Source organism: Meles meles, chromosome 14, assembly GCF_922984935.1.
Source record: "Meles meles chromosome 14, mMelMel3.1 paternal haplotype, whole genome shotgun sequence".
NCBI lineage: Eukaryota > Metazoa > Chordata > Mammalia > Carnivora > Mustelidae > Meles > Meles meles.
In genome coordinates this window covers 15,399,403-15,420,946 of record NC_060079.1, presented here as the reverse complement: position 1 = coordinate 15,420,946, position 21,544 = coordinate 15,399,403, and the positions used below count along the sequence as shown (strand labels likewise).

Here is a 21,544-nt window from a genome sequence, read left to right as displayed (position 1 = left end):
CTTCCATACCCAGAAGAAACCATGTTCTTAAGAGTCATTTTTATTTTTTAAAGCACTTAGGATTTATTCAGGAAGTTACTTGAGCTGGGGCCAGACAGAAGAGCAGACCATCCAACTTCTGACATTTTCCAGGGCTATGTGTCCAGAACGTGGTGACCCACTTCTTCTCTATTAGCCTATATTAAGCTGAACATGTCAGGGCCTAAGTCATCAAGCTCATGAGATGTTTTATTGTTTGTTTTTTTTTTTTTAAACCAGAAAACCACTCTTATAAAGAAAATGAAGCATTAAATAAAATATGTCACTATAATTCTGAATAATCTTAAAAACTGGCAGTCCTGGTCTATAAAAATAAGCTTGACAGCCAAGGAAAATAGGTCTATGAAGCAGTCAAACCCCAGGGTTGCCCAAGGATGCTGGCCATGTGGTAACAGCTAAACCAAACTCTTGATTTTGATTTCTTACTTACGCACACCTAAAAGTAAGGCAGGGTTATGATTACTAAAGGACAGAATTGAGGTGTGATAGAATGACTTCTTTCCATGACTTCTTAAAGGTGGGAAATATTTTTAAAGTGAGAGATTAAACTGAATACAATAGTTGGAGAGAAAGATATTTTCATGTAGATACACATAGGTCTTCCATGTTACTCATTTATTTAGAATGAACAGATTAAGGTCATAATGTGCCCAATCTTGTCCTAGATTGTCCTAGATACTATGGATGGATGAAAGATGGCACACAATTTTTCAATTTAATCTTTACATTCCTATGAAATTTTTATTACTATTTCCACTTTACATATAAGGAAACTACATCTCAGACACGTGAGAAAATTTGCCTAAGCCCATGTAACTAGCGAGAGTTGGATTCAAGTCTCAAATCCAATGTGTCTAACTCATAAACCCAGCCCTTCCTACCTACCTTCCTTCTTTGCTTCCTTCCTTCCTTTCTTCCTTCCTTCCTTCCTTCCTTCCTTCCTGAGAGAAAGAGAGAGCATGGGGGAGAGGGCAAAGTGGGGAGGAGCAAAGGGAGAGGGAGAGAGAGAGAATCCCAAGCAAGCACCATGCTTAACACAGAGCCAGCTGTGGGGCTTAATTCCATGACCCCAATATTATGACCTGAACACAAATCAAGAGTCAGATGCCCAACCAGCTGAGCCACCCAGGTGCCCCAAACCCAGCTCTTTATAATATACCATAATGACTTAAAAGAAATAGAGAAAGGCAGGTCTTAACTTTCCAGTACTCAAAATTTGCTCATCTTCATCAATGGACAAGGTTGCCCAAAGCAAAACCTGAAAACCATCCAAGATGCCTCTCTTCTTCCCTCTCTCTCCCTGCTCTAAAACCCCTCCTAACTATTATTCATGAATACCATGTCTTCATACATAGTCTAGTTCAGATACTTTTATTTCATTTGGTCTTGATCGACTACAACAATCCCCTGACTCCTGCCCATTTCTTCTTTCCTTAGCCCTTCTTTTCATACAGCTTCCAGATTTACTGTTACACAGTCAACTCTGTTGGAATCCATATTACTCATAGAAATCATTCCCAACTCCTTACTATAGTATAAAAAACTCTTTTATTATCTTGCCCATTCCTATCTTTCTAATCCCATCACTTTACACTTTTCCCCATCACTGACGTACAACAATATCAGAATACTTGCATTAGACCAAACATTCATGATCTCCTCTGCCCCCTTCCATTGTATATGTTCTTCCTTCTCTCTGGAATTCCTTTCTCCCTCTTATTTTTTCCAGTGAGATTATTCTTTAAGAGCCATTTTAAATATTATTCTCTATATGAACATCCTTTGATTCTCTTTGTGAGGTCCACTGAACCTTTCTCCGTGCAACCGTTATGCCTTGCATACGTCTATATTGGTATGCTTGTTCCATAGGATAGCCTTGTCATTATGGGGCTGTCTTCTGCTGTAGGCTGGGATCTCATTCAAGTTGAAAATATAGTTTCATCCTAATCCAGCTGGATTTCCAACAACATTACTCAAAAGTAGTGGAATTCTTTTCAGTACTAACTTTAAGATGTTCTTAAGTGTTAACTGCACTTACCTAAGTTAATTAATTCTCTATTGAAACAAATTCTTCACAGAATAGCTTTCTACTTGGTTTACATGTATATGTCTTATATCTTCTTCTAGATGGTCAAACTCTGTAGTCTTTTAATCACCCACAAATTGTCTTAAGGTGAGTGGATCAGCCCTCTTGTAAAGCTAGATAACTGGACCAACACACTCAAAGTATTTCTCATTGGGCCTATGATATTACTTGGCTAGGAAATCTGTGTTTAAATCATGAAACCAAACACTTTTTATGATTATTAAATAATTCCAAACTAAATAAGAAGAAAAAATGTTTGTTTTTGAGTTAATTCATACTCCTATTTCTCCATTTCTGACAGATTAATTCATTGGCTTTGCATTCAGAGTTCTATTGTTTTACTTTGAGTGTCTCATAACATAATATTATTACTCTTAACATAATATGTTATTACTACCTGGTAAACACTTGTGTAAATATAGTCATTAGTATTCAATTCTTCTAACAAAATTTAATGAAAATTCATAGGATCCATATTTTATAGTATTGTGTTCATGTTCCCAGAGTAGTAGTGACATCTTCTAGAAGAAAGAGTAAAGAGCTGGTATGTTGGGGTCAATGTGGGGAAAGTAAAAGTCCAATGTCTAAGTCGGAACAGGACGGCATAAAGGGAGGACCTAAAGGACCTAAAGGAGGAAGTCTGAGCAAGCAGGGCAGGAAGACCTATATTTTTGGTTCATGGTCCACAGACAAGTCTAGTTGTCCCAGTGGCCACATGCTCAGCTGCTGCTTCCATACAGGTCCTAGCAAAATCTGCCTTGAATCAAAGGATTGGTCAACTATGCCTAGTGAGACTGATTATACAGAAATGGAAATTTTTAGGTCCTTGTTTTTTTTTTTTTTTTCCCAGTTCTGGAAAACTTACTTCAAATATTTATCCAGATGCAAAATTCCTTGGATCATTGTTTTAAATGAACTTTATTAACTAAACTGGATCCAGGAAAATTCTATAATCAGTTTTGTTATTAAGAAACTTAATTTTTATTTGATGCATTCCTTTCTTCCTTCATTTATTGATTTCTGGGACTTGGTCCAAATCTTATATAAAACATACACAGAAAGAGAGAAAACAAGTGGCCTCTTTATATAAACTAATCAAGAAGGAAATGAAGCCACCCAAATGTGGCCTATGCCATCTGTGGTCTGCGATAAATAGCAAAACTGCAGTCATGTTTTTTCTTTAAATGTTAACTGTAAAATATAAAATCCTTTTTATTAACACCAGATGTCAAGAATGCTTATTAAAATGCCATGGATTATTAAATAACATCATTTTAGACTCACTGAGCTAGTAAAGACTGGTTTTTTTTGCATTTAGATTAAACATCTAAAATTATATATTACTTACCAGATCTACTCAAATACGTGAATACTAATATATATACACCCAAATTTAAATTTAGAAGTAGAAAGATTTATATATCATGGGTTGAACCAAAATGTTTTTAAATCTGGAAAAGTAGATTTTCATGTGGCTGTTATGTTTAAAAATCATTGAGATTTTTGTATGCACTGAAATAAGCATTATTATGTATCTTGGGTCTCGAGGAAATCAAGGAAGATCAAATAAAAATAAAGAGTAGATCTAAAATTGTGTATTCTCTCTATCGTTTTTAGTGCATTGTGGGGGGGGGGCTTTCATTGCATAGGAATTGGTGAGGAAATTGATTACTTCTGTTTCTCTACATACCCCACCAACTAAGAGTCACTTCAGTCTTTTCTCAACCTGAGTCAAAGAAAAAATTGCTTTGAGAATTAGGTAGGAAAAGTATACAGAATTTGTGCAGATATAAAAAGTTTTGGAAACTTCTCTGGAATATTTTGAATTCAAATTTAAAGTCAATATTGAGAGTTTAGCATGGTGATAAAAGAACATAATATTTTCACTTTTTTCTTCATGAACTGATACTTTGGTTGAACTTCTCTATAAGTAAGACTCCTTTAAAAATGACTCTGAAATTATAGATTTTAATGCTTTGCATATTTTCTTTTCTCTTCCATTTTTACATATAGTTTGTACATGACCTATTAGGTAGCTAACATGAGGATTAGAAAAAGTTTTTTTGAGAGATAAATTCACTTACATCAGTGTCAGTCATCCTTAATTTATTTAGGCCAAAGTCAGTGTGTAATACTCACATCCCTTCTATTTGTTCAAGGAAACCAACTTTCTAGTGATGATCTGGTGATTAATTTTATTTGATCATTGCTACTTAGACATTCTTCTGTGATGTTTAAATCAGGGCCACCTCTGAATATAATTTATTGAGGTTGAAACCAGCAGGCGTATTCTGGACAAAGTAAAGAGCAATAGTAAAATGGCTTATGGGTTTATTTAAGAGTTTATTTACTTTGGTATTTTATCTGCTGCTTTGGGTTTAAGGCTTGCAATGACAGCCTTAGGAACAAATATGCCCTCTGTGTTTCAGGAGCAGCAGGTGTTGGATATAGCTTTCAGATTTCTCTTGGATAGTAGTAGTTAATGTATTTATTGCCTTGATGGATCATGATGTGCCCCAAGGATGATAGCTTCCCCCCAAAATTATCTGGATATTTTATGATTATCTGGTATTGTTCTGTTCATTTAATCAGCATATTTGTCTGTGTGGACAAGGGATACTTATCTGGGTAAATTTGTTCCAAAAAGCAATTGCATTTTAAATCCAGCCATATCATAAAACAATTCCTAAAATGCTGTTATTCTTAGACTGTATGAACATGGATTTATAATTATTATGGCATTAGAGGTATTAGAAACTTAATACCTTCTGGGAGATCTCCCCAAATGATGCAGAAGACTCTTAAACTTAATTCAAAGAAATTTACTATAATTTTCCATAAGACAGAATAATTCTAACAGTTCTAGAGTTCCTAATCTGCGGCTTTGATGACTTACCTGCCCCCAGCCATCTATACAACAGAGATGAACTGTCAAGCACCCAGCATGTGTGTTTCTATATATTGACAAAGCGCTCAACAAACAACCCATTGGTGGTCTAGAAACATTTTATCTAACTAACTTGGCATCAGTGAATGACATCCCACATTCTGCTCCAAAGTGCACCCTTCTTTCTTATGTTTCTGAAGCTGACTATATAATCTAATGGTAACTTTAGGTGAGTATAAATAATTATCTCCAAGTTAGTATCATTTCCTTTATTATCTGCCCATAAGTCACATTTTAGTTCTTAGAGATATTCTATCAATGTGATATATTGCCAGGGTTTGAGTTACAATAGAATATATGCATCTAGAGATTTTTATGTGTCTTTTTTAATTGTAGAAAAATATGCATAGCATAAATTTATTGTCTTAAGCATTTTAAGTATACACTTTAATGACATAAGTATTCATATTGCCATGCAGCCCTCACCACCTCTATCTCCAGAACTGTTTCATTTTGCAAAACTGAACCTCTGTACCCATTAAACGATAGTTTCCCATTTCCTCCTTCTTCAGGCCCCTGGCATCTAGTGATTTTTTAATGAAAATTATTATGTTAAAATATTGCTGTATGTCTATAAGGAAATATATATTCTCCATCACATTTATAAATGTTTAGAACAGACATATTCTAGAAAATACATATAAACATAATTAATAAATAAATGCTTATTTATTTATTTACTTATTCTTTGCCACATCAGTTTTCCTGGGAAATGAGTGTCAATACCTCTGCTTCTAACTTTTCATGCACTATTTAAATGGTTATTATGTTAGGGGTTCATTTTTAAATATCTCTGAAATCTTTGAACTTCAGTAATATTTTCCAAATACATTCAGTTTTCAAGAGCACTAATTTTTGTTGTGCTAATCTTAGGCATTTAATTTCTACATTTTTTCTCATCATGACACTCACCATTAATATTTTTCATATTTCCATATCAATTTTTATATTTATCAAATTCAAATTCTATATATCTTTAATGTAACATTTTATATTTAGAGCTATGTAATAATCAACCATACTTAATCAAATAGTCTGTTTTATCTGGGAATCCCTCTTGCACCTAGGTTGTATCTATTTATTTTGGAATCAGGTAATCTAACTTCTAATTATTCTGTGAAGGATTATTTCTTATTAACATATGAGTAGCTATGTTAGCACACAATCTGAAGGAGTGGGTGAGGAGGCCTACTTAATAGGTTTTGTTTAATTTTTAAGCCCTCAGGCTGAAATTTCTCTGTAGTAATTTCTCATAAGTGAGAATTCTTAAACAGTTCAGGTTGAATTCTACTGCGTTATTTCTTTGTATGATGACTGAAACATTATTATGATATTTAGAAGATATTTAGATATTTAGAAGATAATTGTTAATGTAAGTTATTTTACTTTCTAATTTTATTCTACATGCTATTCTAAATCAAATAATCATTTAATAAATTTGCTTCCAGACCAAGTCAGAAACATCTAAATATGCTATACTACTACTAAATAAATAAATAAATATGCTAAGATACCATCTGCAGTCAGGTTGGGTTCTTTCTAGAGCAGTAAGTAGTCTCCTACTTGTTATTACCTGAGAAATGTGGAGACAACTTTTCCTCCTCATTGCCACAGCGTCTGAAGTTTTACTGTTAAGAGGTTAATACTTGGTGTGTATTGTTAAATGGTACTCTTTAAACTGCAGAGATCCTTGGGAAAATTGACTCTTTTGTGGATTTGTTTTACCCAGATAAGTATGAGCAGAGACAGAGAGTAGAGTGAGAAAAAGAGAGAATAAAAAATGGGGTGGGTAGGAACTTGAGATATCAAGGACAAAGCTTTAACTGCATCAGTATCTTGCCTCCTTCATCCCTGACTCCTGTAGACTGTCATTTACTTGATGTTTGAAAAAATTAGTAAAATTTCCGTCTCTGTTTTTTGGAATTTATACTTCAGAAAAATCAACAAATGTTCTTCATATGTCTCATCTATACCACACTTGCTGCTCAGCACATCACATGAATTATTTTATTTACTCCTGAAAGCAACCCCATTTGACTGATAAGAAAGTGAGATTCGGAGAAATTTGGCAAATTTCTGAAGGCCATGTAGCTGGTCACTGTCTTTCTGATAGCTAAGCATATGATCTTAAGCATGTGATCTAAACTGTATTTATTCTTAGGGTAATGGGGAACAGTTTTACAAGGAGTGACATGATGAAATTTTTTTTGGAAGGATCACACTGGGTGTGAATAGTTTGGAGGGGAATAAGACTAGAATCCGGCTTGAAATTAGGAAACTATTGCAGTTATCTAAGCAAGACCTGAATGTTGCTCAGAGGTGGAAATAGGAATGAAAAGAAGTAGATGGATTTAGGCAAGATTTGGGAGTAGGCATCAACAATTTAACTAGAAGGACAGGAAAGAGTCAGGATGATCTTTGGGTTTCTGATTTGAGCAACCAGGTAGATACCTATTTTAGTCAGTTTGGGCTGCTGTAACAAAAATGCTGTAGACTAGGTGGCTTAAACAACAAACATTATATCTGAAGATCTAAAGGCTGGAAGTCTAAAATTAAGGTACTGGCAGATTCGGGGACTGGTGAGAGCCTGTTTTGTGGCTTGCAAATCACCATCTTCTTGCTGTGTCCTCACATACAACGAAAGAGCTCTGAGCTCTTCATCTTCTTAAGAGCACTAACCCCATCTTGGAGGATCCACGCCTATGATCTCATCCAAACCTAAATACCTCCCATAGGCCTCCTTCCAAATACTTTCACATTGGGGATTATGCTTCAGTGTATGAATTCGGTGTGTGTTGGGGTGGGGGGGGGTAGCACACAGTCAGTCCATAGCAATGGTGGAGCCATTCAGTAAGATGGGAACACAGAAAAAGGATTAGTGTGAGCCTGGGTGTGTATGTAAGGGGGTGCATAATGTTGGGCTTTGGACACACGGAGTTTGCGGTATCTGTGAAATGTCCCAAAGCAGATGTTGGTAAGAGTTTCCTCTACTGGCCTGGAGCTCAAGGATAGAGATATGGTCTGAAGGCATAAATCTGGGGTTATCAGAATGGATGAAAAGTAGATGAGATTACCCTGGAAAAAATGCAGAGTGAGAAGAGAAGGCCCTGAGCAATGCCTGACAAAACAAAATAAAACAAAAGTAAATGAAATCAACATGTAAGAAGGGCACAAGCAAAAAAGGAGCCTACCAAGAAAATGAGAAGGAGCAGGTAGAGAAATAGAATAGACAGCAGGGAGAGTGTGAGAAAACAAAATCCCAGAAAGACAAATTTAGAAAGGAGGAGTGCTCAGCTGCCTTGGCTTGTTGGAGTGTTACAGAGAAAGTGAGGTAGGAACTGGTGTTAGCACAAAGGAGGTTGTTGGTGACATGAGGACAGTGGAGTAAAAGACAAAAACTAGACTTGAGTCTTTTGGTTACTAAATGGACGTAGAATAGTGTGAATTTTTATATAATGCAGAAAAGAACAAACAACACATTTTTCCTTGTAAATAAATGGTTTAATTATGTTTATTATCCCAAACAATTTATTCAGTCTAAAATTATTCAATCCTAATATCCTTGTGGCATTTCATTTTCATTTCTGGAGGTCATTCATTCCAATTTTACAATATGATTTTTTTTCAAACTTGATGGTGTTATTTTTGATGAAAGCAGTGTAATTTTGATATACTAAGATGTTGTGATTTCTTTTTTTTTTTTTTTTACAGGTTCTCTCTGACAGACAACACAGAGAGAGAGCAGGTAAGTCTCCTTGAAAGGATGTTTTACTCTATTTGCTTATCAAAGTTGTTTGAAGAGCCTTGCCCAATCACTATAAATTTAAGCATCCCATGATTTTTGCTGAATCATTGATAGTCACAGTATGATGTTAAATTAGAATATGTCCTATTTCTTGAAGCCTGGATTAGTTCACTTAGTTTTTCACTAGGTGTCATGCAGCCCATATTATGGGTTTAATCCCCATTTTTTGTTTTACCCAGAAGGAAATACCTTTCCATAGCCAGTCCTTATCTTGAAACATATACTATCGATTTAATAGGAACTAAATAAAATATTGCACCTGTGAGGGAACAACGGCTTAGAATATGAATCCTCTTGACGATAATGAAGAGTAGCAATTTTTTTTATAGCTTCCCTATTTGGAAATGTTCTGTGTAAATCAGTGTTTTGCATCTTAATTTATTTAATCTCTTATTTAAATGATTACATAAAATAATAGCTAACCCATCTCTGAACCACCGCTTCTTACCAACTGTGTAGTATGTATTGTATTTGAACAGTTTTTTTTTTTATTTGAGCAATCCTTGTGGATACATCACTTTGAATCTTCTTGTTTTTCCTTGCTTCATATGGTCATTTAAATGCTTATACGCAGATGGAAACCACTTCAAAAACTTTGTGGTTCCACTATACTATTCTTTTTTATTGAAGATTATATGCATTTGGATAGTTCAATGTAAAATTAAAACTTCTTTTCTCTGAGTTTATATCTTTAAAGCCTGTTTTTAAAATAATCTTGTCAAATAATGCCACTAATTATAATTGTCTAATGCTGCCCTCACTTGTATTGGTGACCCTCATTTTTTCCATTTTCGAATGCTCCTTTTTCTTTAATTGTTGGAAAACCATATTTACAAACCCAAGATCTCAGCTTCAGTTCAAATTGGATCAGTATCAGCTCTAGATCTTTGGGATATAGTTATCTACTATGCTATCAATTAGGGAGATTTGCAAGGGAACCTTTATTTTTTAAAAAATATTTTATTTATTTGACAGAGAGAAATCACAACTAGGCAGAGAGGCAGGCAGAGAGAGGAGGAAGCAGGCTCCCCGCGGAGCAGAGAGCCCTATGCAAGCCTCGATCCCAGAACCCTGAGATCATGACCTGAGCTGAAGGCAGAGGCTTTAACCCACTGAGCCACCCAGGCGCCCCTGCAAGGGAACCTTTATACTGGACCACCAGGCAAAGTGGCTGGCTGGAACTTTGTAATGAAATGTCTTGAGTGAGACAGCTGGGACTACCAGCTCTGCTACTAAAACCGGCAAACAGAATTTGCTCCTGCCATTCTGCTAAATTCTTGTAACATCAAGTATTTATAATTTTGTCCATATTCACTTATTATATTTGAGACTCTAATGGTACTAAACCTCAACCATCCAAAGCCTAAGTGGAAAATACGCAAAGCCCTTTTCAAGATCATGTGAGTGTGTCCCAATAGTAAGTTACGCCATAAGTAGAACCCTCTGTGCATCATCTCTCTCGTGGAAATTCCAACCTGAATTCAAGGAGTTGATACTACATTCAGGTCAGCAAAAAACATGCAGACCTCCAGAAATGACCAAATGAGGGACTGACAGAAATGAGCCACATCTGAAGTTTTAGACAAATAGTTACCCATGGAGATTTGATAACTGGAACAAGTTCGATCTATTTTCTTTTTATCACAAACATATCCAACTTAGGATAATTTCCATCATAGAAAAGCTACAGTTAAGGGAATAAATTTAAAAAAAAAAACAACAACCTGCAGTTAACTCCTGGCTAGAAATGGCAAGTAGTTTTCTAACAAATCTCAAATGAGGAGGTTCAGCTCGGTGGCTCTGATGTGGTGAGAAGTACCAGATTGGATGTGGAGCTTATCTGTGAATATTCAGGTATCATGCAGTGGGGGTTCAATCGACCAGAGACTACATTTGTAGCAGCTTATCCATTCCACCAGCTAGTGTTTCATTTTGACAGAAATTTAAAAAAATTGAATAGGCAAGCAGGCCAGCAGAAACTAGGAAAGAGTCAAATCAATTCTCACATAAATATTTATGGAAAGTACTCTGGGAGTAGGAAATATTGGTGAAGGATGTCTGAGAGCAATTTTTCTGCGCATGTAAATCAGAGGAGAATTTTTGAAGCCTAATTCAAATGTCCATGCAAATGTAAAACAGTCCATAAATTTGGGTTTTTTCAATTATAGTTGTCCTCTTTTTTTTAATCTCTTTCAAATTAAATTATTTTCACAATTTAAATTTTTAATGATCATTCCTTCCTGCCATTTGTAAAATGTGAAATGGGCTCCCCTCACTTCTAATTTGGCCCCCTATGATGGTTTCTTTATTGGAGTATCTCGGAGTTTCTCTCTGTATGTATGTTTTACCTGAGATGTAATAGAACAGCCAGATGGAAGATCTGTTGGTGGCTGTTTAGTATATACAGATGTAAGGTGTAATGGGACATCGGAGAAGCGCGTGACTGTGATCAAGGCTATGTTTGTCCTTGTAAGTTGACTTCTGATGATTCTTTCTTGTGTGTTAAAGTGGCCTATCCTCATTTTCCCCTGGTCTTAGACACTGGTGAGGGATAAATGCAGAACCCAAAGCAATAGCAATCTTGAACCGAAAACCCGAGGTACAATGATGTGGTCTAAAGGCCAGCCAGTGTTATCGCTTTTATTACTAGATTAAGAGAGAGTATCACAGGATAGCCACACTCTTTTCCTAAGTAGTTTAAACTGTCCATCAGGGCCAAGATATCTCAGCCTAGTGAAAGAGGAAATATGTACTATGGGAACAGTCCTGTAAATTCTCTGAGTTCGTGCCTTTCATGGTGTGGTCCTTGTTGGATAAAAAGTCAAAATAGAAATGAATGGTACAAAGAAAAAAAAAGAGAAAAAGAAATGAATGGTACATATTATTGTATGGATTCCATAACAGAATGAAAATTGACCTTTGAAACGTGAATATAAATGTTCACAAATATGTACGTACTTAAAAAATTAATCCATATAGTCATGGCTGACTTATTTTATTTATTTATTTATTTTTTTAAAAGATTTTATTTATTTGACAGAGAGAGATCATAAGTAGATAGAGAGGCAGGCAGAGAGAGAGAGAGGGAAGCAGGCCCCTGCTGAGCAGAGAGCCCGATGTGGGACTCGATCCCAGGACCCCGAGATCATGACCTAAGCTGAAGGCAGCGGCTTAACCCACTGAGCCACCCAGGCACCCCTTAATCTGTCTTTAAAATTAGTTTCCCATTGTATGTATTTTTCATTTCTTTAAATTTGTAAACGGGATACCAAAGCTAAATTCCAGCATTCCTTACTACCAACAATATTTGGATCTTGCATGGCTATGCTATTCTTAGCATATTTTATGAATATTTTGCCTCAAGATTATAATAAATTTCCCTCCCATATAGAAAGCAATTTTAAAGCCTAAGAAAAATAAGTTCACTTCTGAAGAAATCACTTGCTTTTTTTTTTTCTCAGTCATTTCACTGCGCAACAGGGCTAACTCCTCTAAGAACAGTTTCAAAAGTATCTTTGTGACCATAACTCTTCATCCTTCCTGCAATACTGTAATTAATTCCTTTCTGCCTTCTCAGCTTCATTGTATTATGGTGTTTCGTTAGTCCTATTATCAAGATTATGAAGGATTGATCACAAACAGAATTTCATAAGTGTTGGAGATAGAGTATGTGTGGAGCCAAAAGTATAGTCAAAGATTACGAACAAAAGCCTGTACTATGGAGTGTACATATTCTTCTGTTTCCCTAGAATTTAATCACAATGACAAATGCCTGAGTTCAGGAGATTCTTGGTACCCCTCACTAATCCGAATTGGAAACTATAACTTCTTTTGAATTCATCAAGTATACATTGAACATCTGTCTTTGGCACTATGCAAGGTATTAACAACACAAAGATAAAAAAGATAAAAGTATCCCTCCTTCAAGAAATTCACCTACCTTAAATCCTTTCTCTTAAGATTTCTGCAGTGTGGGGCGCCTGGGTGGCTCAGTGGTTTAAGCCGCTGCCTTCGGCTCAGGTCATGATCTCAGGGTCCTGGGATCGAGTCCCACATCGGGCTCTCTGCTCGGCAGGGAGCCTGCTTCCCTCTCACTCTCTCTGCCTGCCTCTCTGCCTACTTGTGATCTCTCTCTGTCAAATAAATAAATAAAATCTTTAAAAAAAAAAAAAAAAGATTTCTGCAGTGAAACCAGTACTTTCCAGCAAATCTGTACTAACAAAATTGAAAATAATTCAATAAGTTTTGTAATTGTGATTTCCTATGTCTGGATAAAGAGAAGCAATTACCATTTTGTGGCAGTAAGCTACCACATGAGGCAAAAGGAAAGCATCAGTGTGCCGAGAGGAACCTTAGTTTTATTTTATTTTAGTGTGAATCCATATCTTGAGTTGCAAGTGCCTCATAAGCGGTATATAAATCTAGCTATATAATCTTTCCCTCTGTATTTGAGTTATATCAGTTTATTCTGAATGCTTAGTTATAGCTCTTGCAAGCTGCTAACTTAAATATAGAGGGGTGAAAAGAGTAATTTTTATCTGCCATTCCTACCTCTTGCACCTGGCATTCAAGGCCCCCAGTACAATATTTCCCAAATTTTTACCAAAAAGCCCTGAATAGTAGGGAGTCAGGGAAATTGCCAAGCTAGCAAATATGAAATTTGTTTTACCTGAGGAATTCAGATGACTTTTGCTTTGCTGTTCCCTCTGCTTCAGATGCTCATCCCTAAGTCTTCTTATGGCTGTGTCCTTATTATCCAACTTAAATGCCACCTGCTTTTAAGAGCCTTCTCTGCCCAATCTATCTACAGGTTGGCTCTTCCTCCCCAGGTTTCTGTCTCTGCAATCTCTTTGTTTCCCTCACAGCACTTGTTAAAAATTGTTCTGCCCTCTATCCATCCCCTCTCTCCCACCCTCCCTTTCTTCCTTCCCACTAGACTAGAAACTCCATATCTTATTCATTATTTTATCCCTTGCACACAGGAGACTGCTGTTTCATAACAGATGCTCAAAAACATTTGTTGACTAAAAGAATCCCTGAATAAATCTTTTATATTAATATAATTATATGCCATCCAGAAAAGTCTATGCAGTAGGATGAACATCCTGTTTATCCAGTGGCTTTGCGACCCTCTTAGCACATTGCTAAGTACCAGTTTGAAGATGATTAGTTTGGGATATTAGAGGAAGATAGAGGATCAGTATTTATTGAGTGCCTTTTACATGCCAGGCAAGAATTATGATACATTCCTTATGAACATTCATTCAATCCTCAAAAATTCCTACAACATAGGAGATATTGTCCTCATTTTATACATATAAAAAAGTAAGGATCAAGGAGGTTGAATTGCTCAATGCGTATCTATGTTGGAATTTTAACCTGGTTCTATTTGATTTTCAAGACCATATACTTTTCACTAAACAAATACTTTCCAGGAAGTATACAGTCAGGGGACATTAGAGACGGTAGGGGGAGGTGGTATTGCTAGTTGCTATGGTTTGTCTGCCCATAAACTTCAACTACTCTGTTTTATGTACACATAAATTTGTTGAGCAGACATTGTATTTCATTACATAATGAACACAAAGAAGAAAAAGTGCCTTCCTTCAAGGAACTTACAGTTAGTGGGAAAGAGAATAAATAAATAGAATACACAGAAGGAAAACACATAGATGTTATCTATTACATTTCTATTTCTGCTGTTACTTAGAATATAAATACACAAGGGACACAAGCAGCATCCTTAAAATCAAGGAAACATTATTTTTGCAAATATGATTAGTGAATCTTTACCTAAGTATCCCCTAATAAGTAGCATTTTTTTTTTCTTTAGAAAGGAGTGAGTTCTGGAGACCAAAACCAAAGCAAAGCAAGACATTTGTTCTTACTGTTGCTGTTGTTGTTCTAAAGTGCCTTTGGAGGAAACCAGACCTGGGCAAACCCTAAATGATGAAAGACGAATCAGGACCTGGTTTCTCCCTTTTGTGGTCTTCTAGGAAATGAAACAGGCTCTTCTGGAGGATGAGAGACCTTGCAAAGATGAGATCATGACCAGAAAACAGAGAAGCAGAAAGCAATTAAAATACTTGTAGCTAATTTGTTGTCAACAGGGAACGAATATTATCTTGTTATAAGAATCTTTCTTTGATATAATCAATAATCTCTTCAGTCAGAAACACTGACATATCAATTTGTTTTGTTGCTCAATACCATTTATTGCAAAGAATAGACCTTAGCTGAAAAACAACCTTTTAGTCTTATGTCCTATTTATTTCATGATATGAAAGGAAAAAGATTTAAAAATTTCTATTCAATAACAACATGATTTTATTTTATGTGCTGTCTAAAAAACAGGTCTTTCTACTTTTATGAAGAGCATATTGATTCTTCAAATTATGTAAATTTAATGGAAATAAAACACAATTTCATTTTGAGGTTCTATAATCTACCCACAACTTGTAAATAAATTTGTGATTAGTTGATGTTTATTCTTATTTTTCTTGAAATGCAATCCCTATAAAAAGCGTTCCAAAGAAAATAGTAGAATTAAAAGGCAGCCATAATTTTGCTTTTGAAATTGCCTTTTATAAATATTTTATGCTCAAATATATAATCTTGAATGTATCGTATACCATTATTTTCACTGTAATTTTAATATAAATATAGTCCCTTGGAAAAATTTCAATCATTTTGACTGCAGCATTAGTATAGATGAGTAACTTTGATATATGTTTATTTCCAGCAACTAATTCAGTCTTTGGAAATACTGGAAAGTCCAAATTATTTCTTGTAGGCTCTAGTCGTTTTGTGATGCTACCCTTTCCTCTAGGGAGACCTGTAATTACCCTGTGGAAAAGGTGGGCCCTTTTATGAAGCATTGCCCGAACCCAAAGAGCTAAGCATTCACTCTAAAAAAAAAAAAATTTGCCCCACACAGTTTTGTACAGAAGTTAGTAACTGAATACTATTCAATTAAGTCCTTTTAATTTATATTTGTACCTTTTGTTAACATCCTCCTTTAAGAAAGGAACAAAGATTCTAAGATCACATTAGAATATGCACACCATCACCAAAAGTGACCAAGTAATTGTAGTTCCTCTTTTTTCAGCTGTCAGCATCAGAACCTTCTAACCCAGAACCTTCCAACATTGGAAACAAGGTGCTAGCTCCTCCCCCCTCCTCTTTATATGCCAGAGACTTAACCACACCCCCACCTCCACCCCTTCCCCATTCAATGAGCACACACTGCTTTCACACTTGGGAGACATGAAGACAAAATATTCCCTGACTTCTCTAGTTGGAAAATTCCTCTTTGTATTCAAGAACCAGATTAGAGGCTAATGCCTCTATTGAATTTTTCCTTAATCCCCAAGCAGAGTTAGCCAGTCACAGACACTTTATGATGCTCTCTGTTATGGCTCCTGTAAAATTCTGTAACTCCCACTTGTAAGCTCCTTATATCCCTATATTTTTGTCAGATGAATAAATGAATGAAATAAGTATTTATTTTATATTTGTAACAATGCTATGAGGTAAGCATATAGTTGTTATCTTGATTTTACAAAAGAAGTATTAAATGATTACTAGGTATGAAATGATTCATCAAAGTTTATGCATCTCCTAACTGGTAGACTAAACTAAGATTGAAACTTTAGTCAAATAACTTTTCTCGCACACTAAGTATTGAGTTTCATTAGTTTGTTGTTTTGCTTTTGTTCTTCAACAGTTTTTTTCCATGACTCGATTTTAAGGTTGGTTATTTGAAAACACATATGGTTCACAACAGTGCTAATAGAACTATAATGCAAACTGCAAATGTGAGCCAAATATGTCATTTGTAATCTATTTAAAATCATTTACAAAAATAAGAACAGGTGAAATCAATTTTAATTTAGCCCATATCTCCAAAATATTACTTCAGCATATAACAAAAATTAAAACTAAGGAGATATTTCACTTTTTTATATTAAATATTTGTAACCTGGTGAGTATTTCACACTTTACAGTAGATCTCAATTTGGACTAGTCCCATTTCTAATGCTCAGTAGCCACATGGGCTGGTGTAGTTCTACTGTCTTGGACCGCACAAGTTATAACATCTTTTTATGGGTCACTCTACAATTTGGTGTTGATGTGGTCCTGTGGAGAGCAGTAGTGGGTAAATCAATCCCAACTGGTGAGAAGGGGGAGATCATCATGGCATAGCTAGTGAAAATCAGTAAGCCACCAGTGTGAGTTATAATGTCTTTTCCTCCATCATTTTGAAATACTTGCAGGAATTATTGATTTCCTTAATGGAGTCATTGAAAGCACTCCTACCTTCCTCTGCAATTCAAAATATTTTTAGGTTTCATTTTTCTTGAGCAAAACTAAAAAACATTGTTCTTTTTGGAGACAGTACACACGCGCATTGGAGAGAAAGAGGCTGAAGTATGAGTGTGGGCCTCTGTCACTTCCTAGCCTCCTGATCAAGGACAAGTTACTGAACCGTTTCAGCCCCAGTTTTCTCATCTGTGACCATAAATAACATACTTATTTGACACAATTATTGTTGTAATCGATGGGAAGTTCTGAGTATGGTGCCTGCTTGTGACCAATATATGGTGGTTATTGCCGGCATTATTATTATTATTAATAATAATAGCTCTATTACAAAGTTCTCTTAATCATTTCCAACTACAGCATATTACTGAAGACCCAAATGATGAATGATAAAACATTTTAATGGTGAACAGAGGTCTATAAACTGAGAATAAAGTGAGTAGCCAAGGTTCTCTTTTAAAATATCAAAGCTCATTCTTTATTTGTTATCTCAAATAAATTACATTCTGTTTTCTCAGATATAAAATGTAAAATACAATAATGTTACAATAATAACGATACAGTGATGACAATATAACAAATACTTCATAAAAAGTTTTATAATAAATTGGTAAACTCTGTTTACTGTTCTGAAAGAAAATTTATAGATAGCAGATACCTGTAATTTCAAAAACTGAAACAATGACAAGTGTAGTAAGTGAAATAAAAATGAAAGTAATTAGTAGTTATATGATTATATATTTAATATATAATGTTCAGACTGACTGCATGAGAAGATATAAAGAAATAGTCCAACACTCATAATGAATAGTTTTAGACTTAAAAGAAGTAAAAATATGAGAAGCCATTTGATAGAGTTGTTATAGAAAAATGAAGGAGTGAATGTAAGGGTAAAATAGAATGATCCTGATAAGATGTGATTAAAAGCAAGAGAAAACAACCTTAATTAAAGTAAAGATGAGATACCAAGACAAAATGTTGACTGTTAATATGGAGAAAATGAGAAAGTTTGATATTCTTGCAAATGAGCTGGACTTTATTAATGCATGGTCTCACAATAATTAACTCCCTGTGTTATAACATGGGGCAGGGTGGAAACTGTCAACCTTAAAAATAAAATAGTATTTTACCAGCAAAATGAGTTTATTGGGGACTAGAAGAGGAATTGCAATTTGGGACATGCAAGCTATGGTGAGCCGTGGGCACGTCCAAAGAGATGGTGGAAGGGTGAGCTTTTATTATGTTTTAGGAGGAAATTGGGGAGGGTTCTATTAAACAAAAGTTCTTTAGAGAAGAAAAAGAGTTCATGGTTGAGTCATTTTCTCATTGGTTACAAATGGTGGTTAGTGTGTTGTTGCTGGGGCAGAGAGGGATCTTCCTTCTTTACCTTAAAAGCAGGAGATGAAATTCCTATTTGAAAAATGTCCTCCAGTATCGTAATAATTTGTATCTTTCACTTTCTGTTGGTTATGGAGGCTCCAATGAGTGGTACACATGTGAGAGCTTTTCTTTCAGGGCTTCTTGACTCCATTTTATTTTTCAATTTTTACTTTTAATTTTATTTTTAAAGATTGTATTTATTTTTTGAGAGAGAAAGAGAGTTGGGGGAGGAGGGGCAGAAAAAGAGGGAGAGAAAAAAATCTCAAGTAGACTCCGCACTGAGCATGGAGCTCAATGCCGGGCTCGATCTCACAACCCTGAAATCATGACCTGAGCCAAAATCAAGAATCTGATGCTTAACTGGCTGAGCCACCAGGCACTACCTTTTTAAAAAAAAAAATTTTTTTTGAAGATTTATATGGTAGTTGAATTGTTGGAAAATTCAGTGTGTATTAAAATCATGTCAAAACTATTTTTTTTTAAAGATTTATTTATTTGACAGAGAGAAATCACAAGAGAGGCAGGCAGAGAGAGAGGAAGGGAAGCAGGCTCTCCGCTGAGCAGAGAGCCCGATGCGGGACTCGATCCCAGGACCCCGAGATCATGACCCGAGCTGAAGGCAGCGGCCTAACCCACTGAGCCACCCAGGCGCCCCGAAACTATTTTATTTTTTATCTATATTGGAATTAAGGTTTAGTTTCAGAGAGCTCAGATAACTTAGGTCGCAGGAGATTTGAAAATCATGTTAAATGCAGAGGAGTCCTTCACTGTGCAGTCCTGTCCTATGATTTTTTCGGGTTGCTCACTAAATTCTTGTAGCAATTCCCCACTGTTGAAGTAAGCAAAAACGCATTCACCTCACTTTTCCCCCCAAGGGCACCCACACTAGTAGATGGAGGGTCTCCACTGAGAAGCGCTGGCTTAGAGAGGAAGAACAGCCTTGCACTCCGACTTCGCATGCAGGTGCACTAAGCTAGCAGCGTGGCTTGAGGTCGGGTTACCGCCTGCAACGGGCCTAAGTGCATTTTTGCTACCGGGTTCTTCAGCTGCATGGTGGCGACCTTGGCGTACCAGCTTTGCCAGTCCCTAGACACTTCAAATGCTCACTGAACACTCTGTGGCTTTTGACAAATCTTTCCAAATAAGAGGCATAGGCAAGGCTTCATGCTGCTGACAGTACTAGTCAAAAACCCAAAACCAAAAACCAAAAAAATCCCCAAATCCAGCATAGGATAAATGAGTATACAATACTTATCAGCTATTCCACTTGAATAATTACATATAGGGTGGTTTTCCTTTTCACTGAGTTCTTGTATAAGGTGAGACTAACAGTTTTTATTCATCTCTTGAGGGTTTTAATGAGATTTAAAGTCTTCTATTATCTATTCTTAGCTCTAAAACATCAAAATCAGTCTGTCATTTGATAATAATGAGCAGATCAAATTAACAGATTCTCAGACTCTGATAGAATTTTCCTTTATCTTTTAAGTCATCTTTCAATTGTGGAAGCAAACCAGTTTCTTTTCTGGAAAACTCACTAAAGGCAAGCTTGTCAGACTGTGTCTATTTTGAGTAACATTGCAAGGTTTCTGAAAGGTACAACTGAGCTATATAATAACGTGCAAGATAAATTTAGATTTTTACATATAACAATATAGCCAGACCCCTACTGCTTATGGCCTTTTTTGATAAGTACTTCTGTGCTCCCTATTACCCACAGGCTGAAATCCAGAAACCTCGTCTAGCCATCAAATTCCTAAGCAGACTGTCACTTCCCCCCACCCCAGCCCAGGCTGCAGACAGACTTCACCTCACTCCCTCCCTCTGATCGCCTACACTTCCCTCCTCCAAGGCTTACTCGGGTCAGATGCTGGAAACCCTGAATCTAAGGTTGAACCCCTACTTGGTCACTTGACCCTTCACCCTCAGCGTCACTTTTGTCCATAAGTACAAAGCAGGAGGAACGAGCTGCGCTGATGTACAAAGAAGGCTTAGCACCGACCCTGGCACACATTAGGTGCTCTTGAAAGTGTTAGTTCCTTTTAAGGTTTACCTCATAATCTAAAAAAACACTGTTTTTGAAACCTGCCCAGATTCCACCTTGATGAAAATCTCCCTTGAGATCTCGGCTGGAATTACTTATTCATTTATAGATGAAGAAATTGGGTAAAGCAGAGATAAAGCAACTTGAGCTTCATAACTGGTGAGTGGAAGAACACAGATTCCAACCTAGGTTGTCTGACTGTGGAGTCTGTATGTTTTCTATTTTGTTTTTTAGGATAACCTAGATTTTTTAAAAACAGCTTTATTGAGATATAATTTATGTGCCACACAATTCACCCATTTATAATATATAATTCAATAGTTTTTCTTATATTCACAGAGTTGTACAACCATCGCCAAAGTCAATTTGAGAACATTTTCATCACCCCAAAAAGAAACCCCACCCCCCTTAGCAGTTACTCTCCTATTTCCCCCTCAATTCCGCCCCCCAGCTCCTGGCCACCACTAAACTGCCCTCTGTCTCTGGATTTGCCTATTCTGGATATTTCATATAAATGGGATCACATGCGCTGTGGTCTTTTGTGACTGGTTACTCTCTCACCATAATGCTTTCAAGGTTCATCCATATTGTGGCATATATCAATACTTCACTGCTATTTATTTGTGCAAAATATTCTATTATATGGGTATATTGCATTAAGTTTACCTATTCGTCAGTTGATGAACATTTGGATTCTTCCCACTTGTTGACTCTCATGACTGTTATTAGGAATATTCATTTACACATTTCTGTGTGAACAGTTTTTTTTTGTTTTTGTTTTTGTTTTTTTTAAAGATTTTATTTATTTATTTGACAGAGAGATCATAAGTAGGCAGAGAGGCAGGCAGAGAGAGAGGAGGAAGCAGGCGCCCTGTTGAGCAGAGAGCCTGATGCGGGGCTCGATCCCAGGACCTGAGATTG

At 36.0% G+C, this 21,544-nt stretch overlaps 1 protein-coding gene across 2 annotated transcripts in view; it reads left to right on the top strand.

The window, feature by feature from the left end:
• STARD13 (StAR related lipid transfer domain containing 13) overlaps positions 1 to 21,544 on the top strand; it is a 513,277-nt gene that overhangs the window by 193,358 nt on the left and 298,375 nt on the right. The window contains exons 1-2 of one of the 2 annotated variants that reach the window (XM_046028283.1): positions 8,803 to 8,817; positions 15,986 to 16,036. Coding sequence is in view for 1 of the 2 variants with exons in the window: in XM_046028279.1 (XP_045884235.1) it covers positions 8,784 to 8,817 (34 nt within the window). In the remaining variant the exon portion in view is untranslated. Of the gene's footprint in view, positions 1 to 8,783; positions 8,818 to 15,985; positions 16,037 to 21,544 lie in introns of those variants that run through there. The other variant, XM_046028279.1, reaches the window with a different exon arrangement.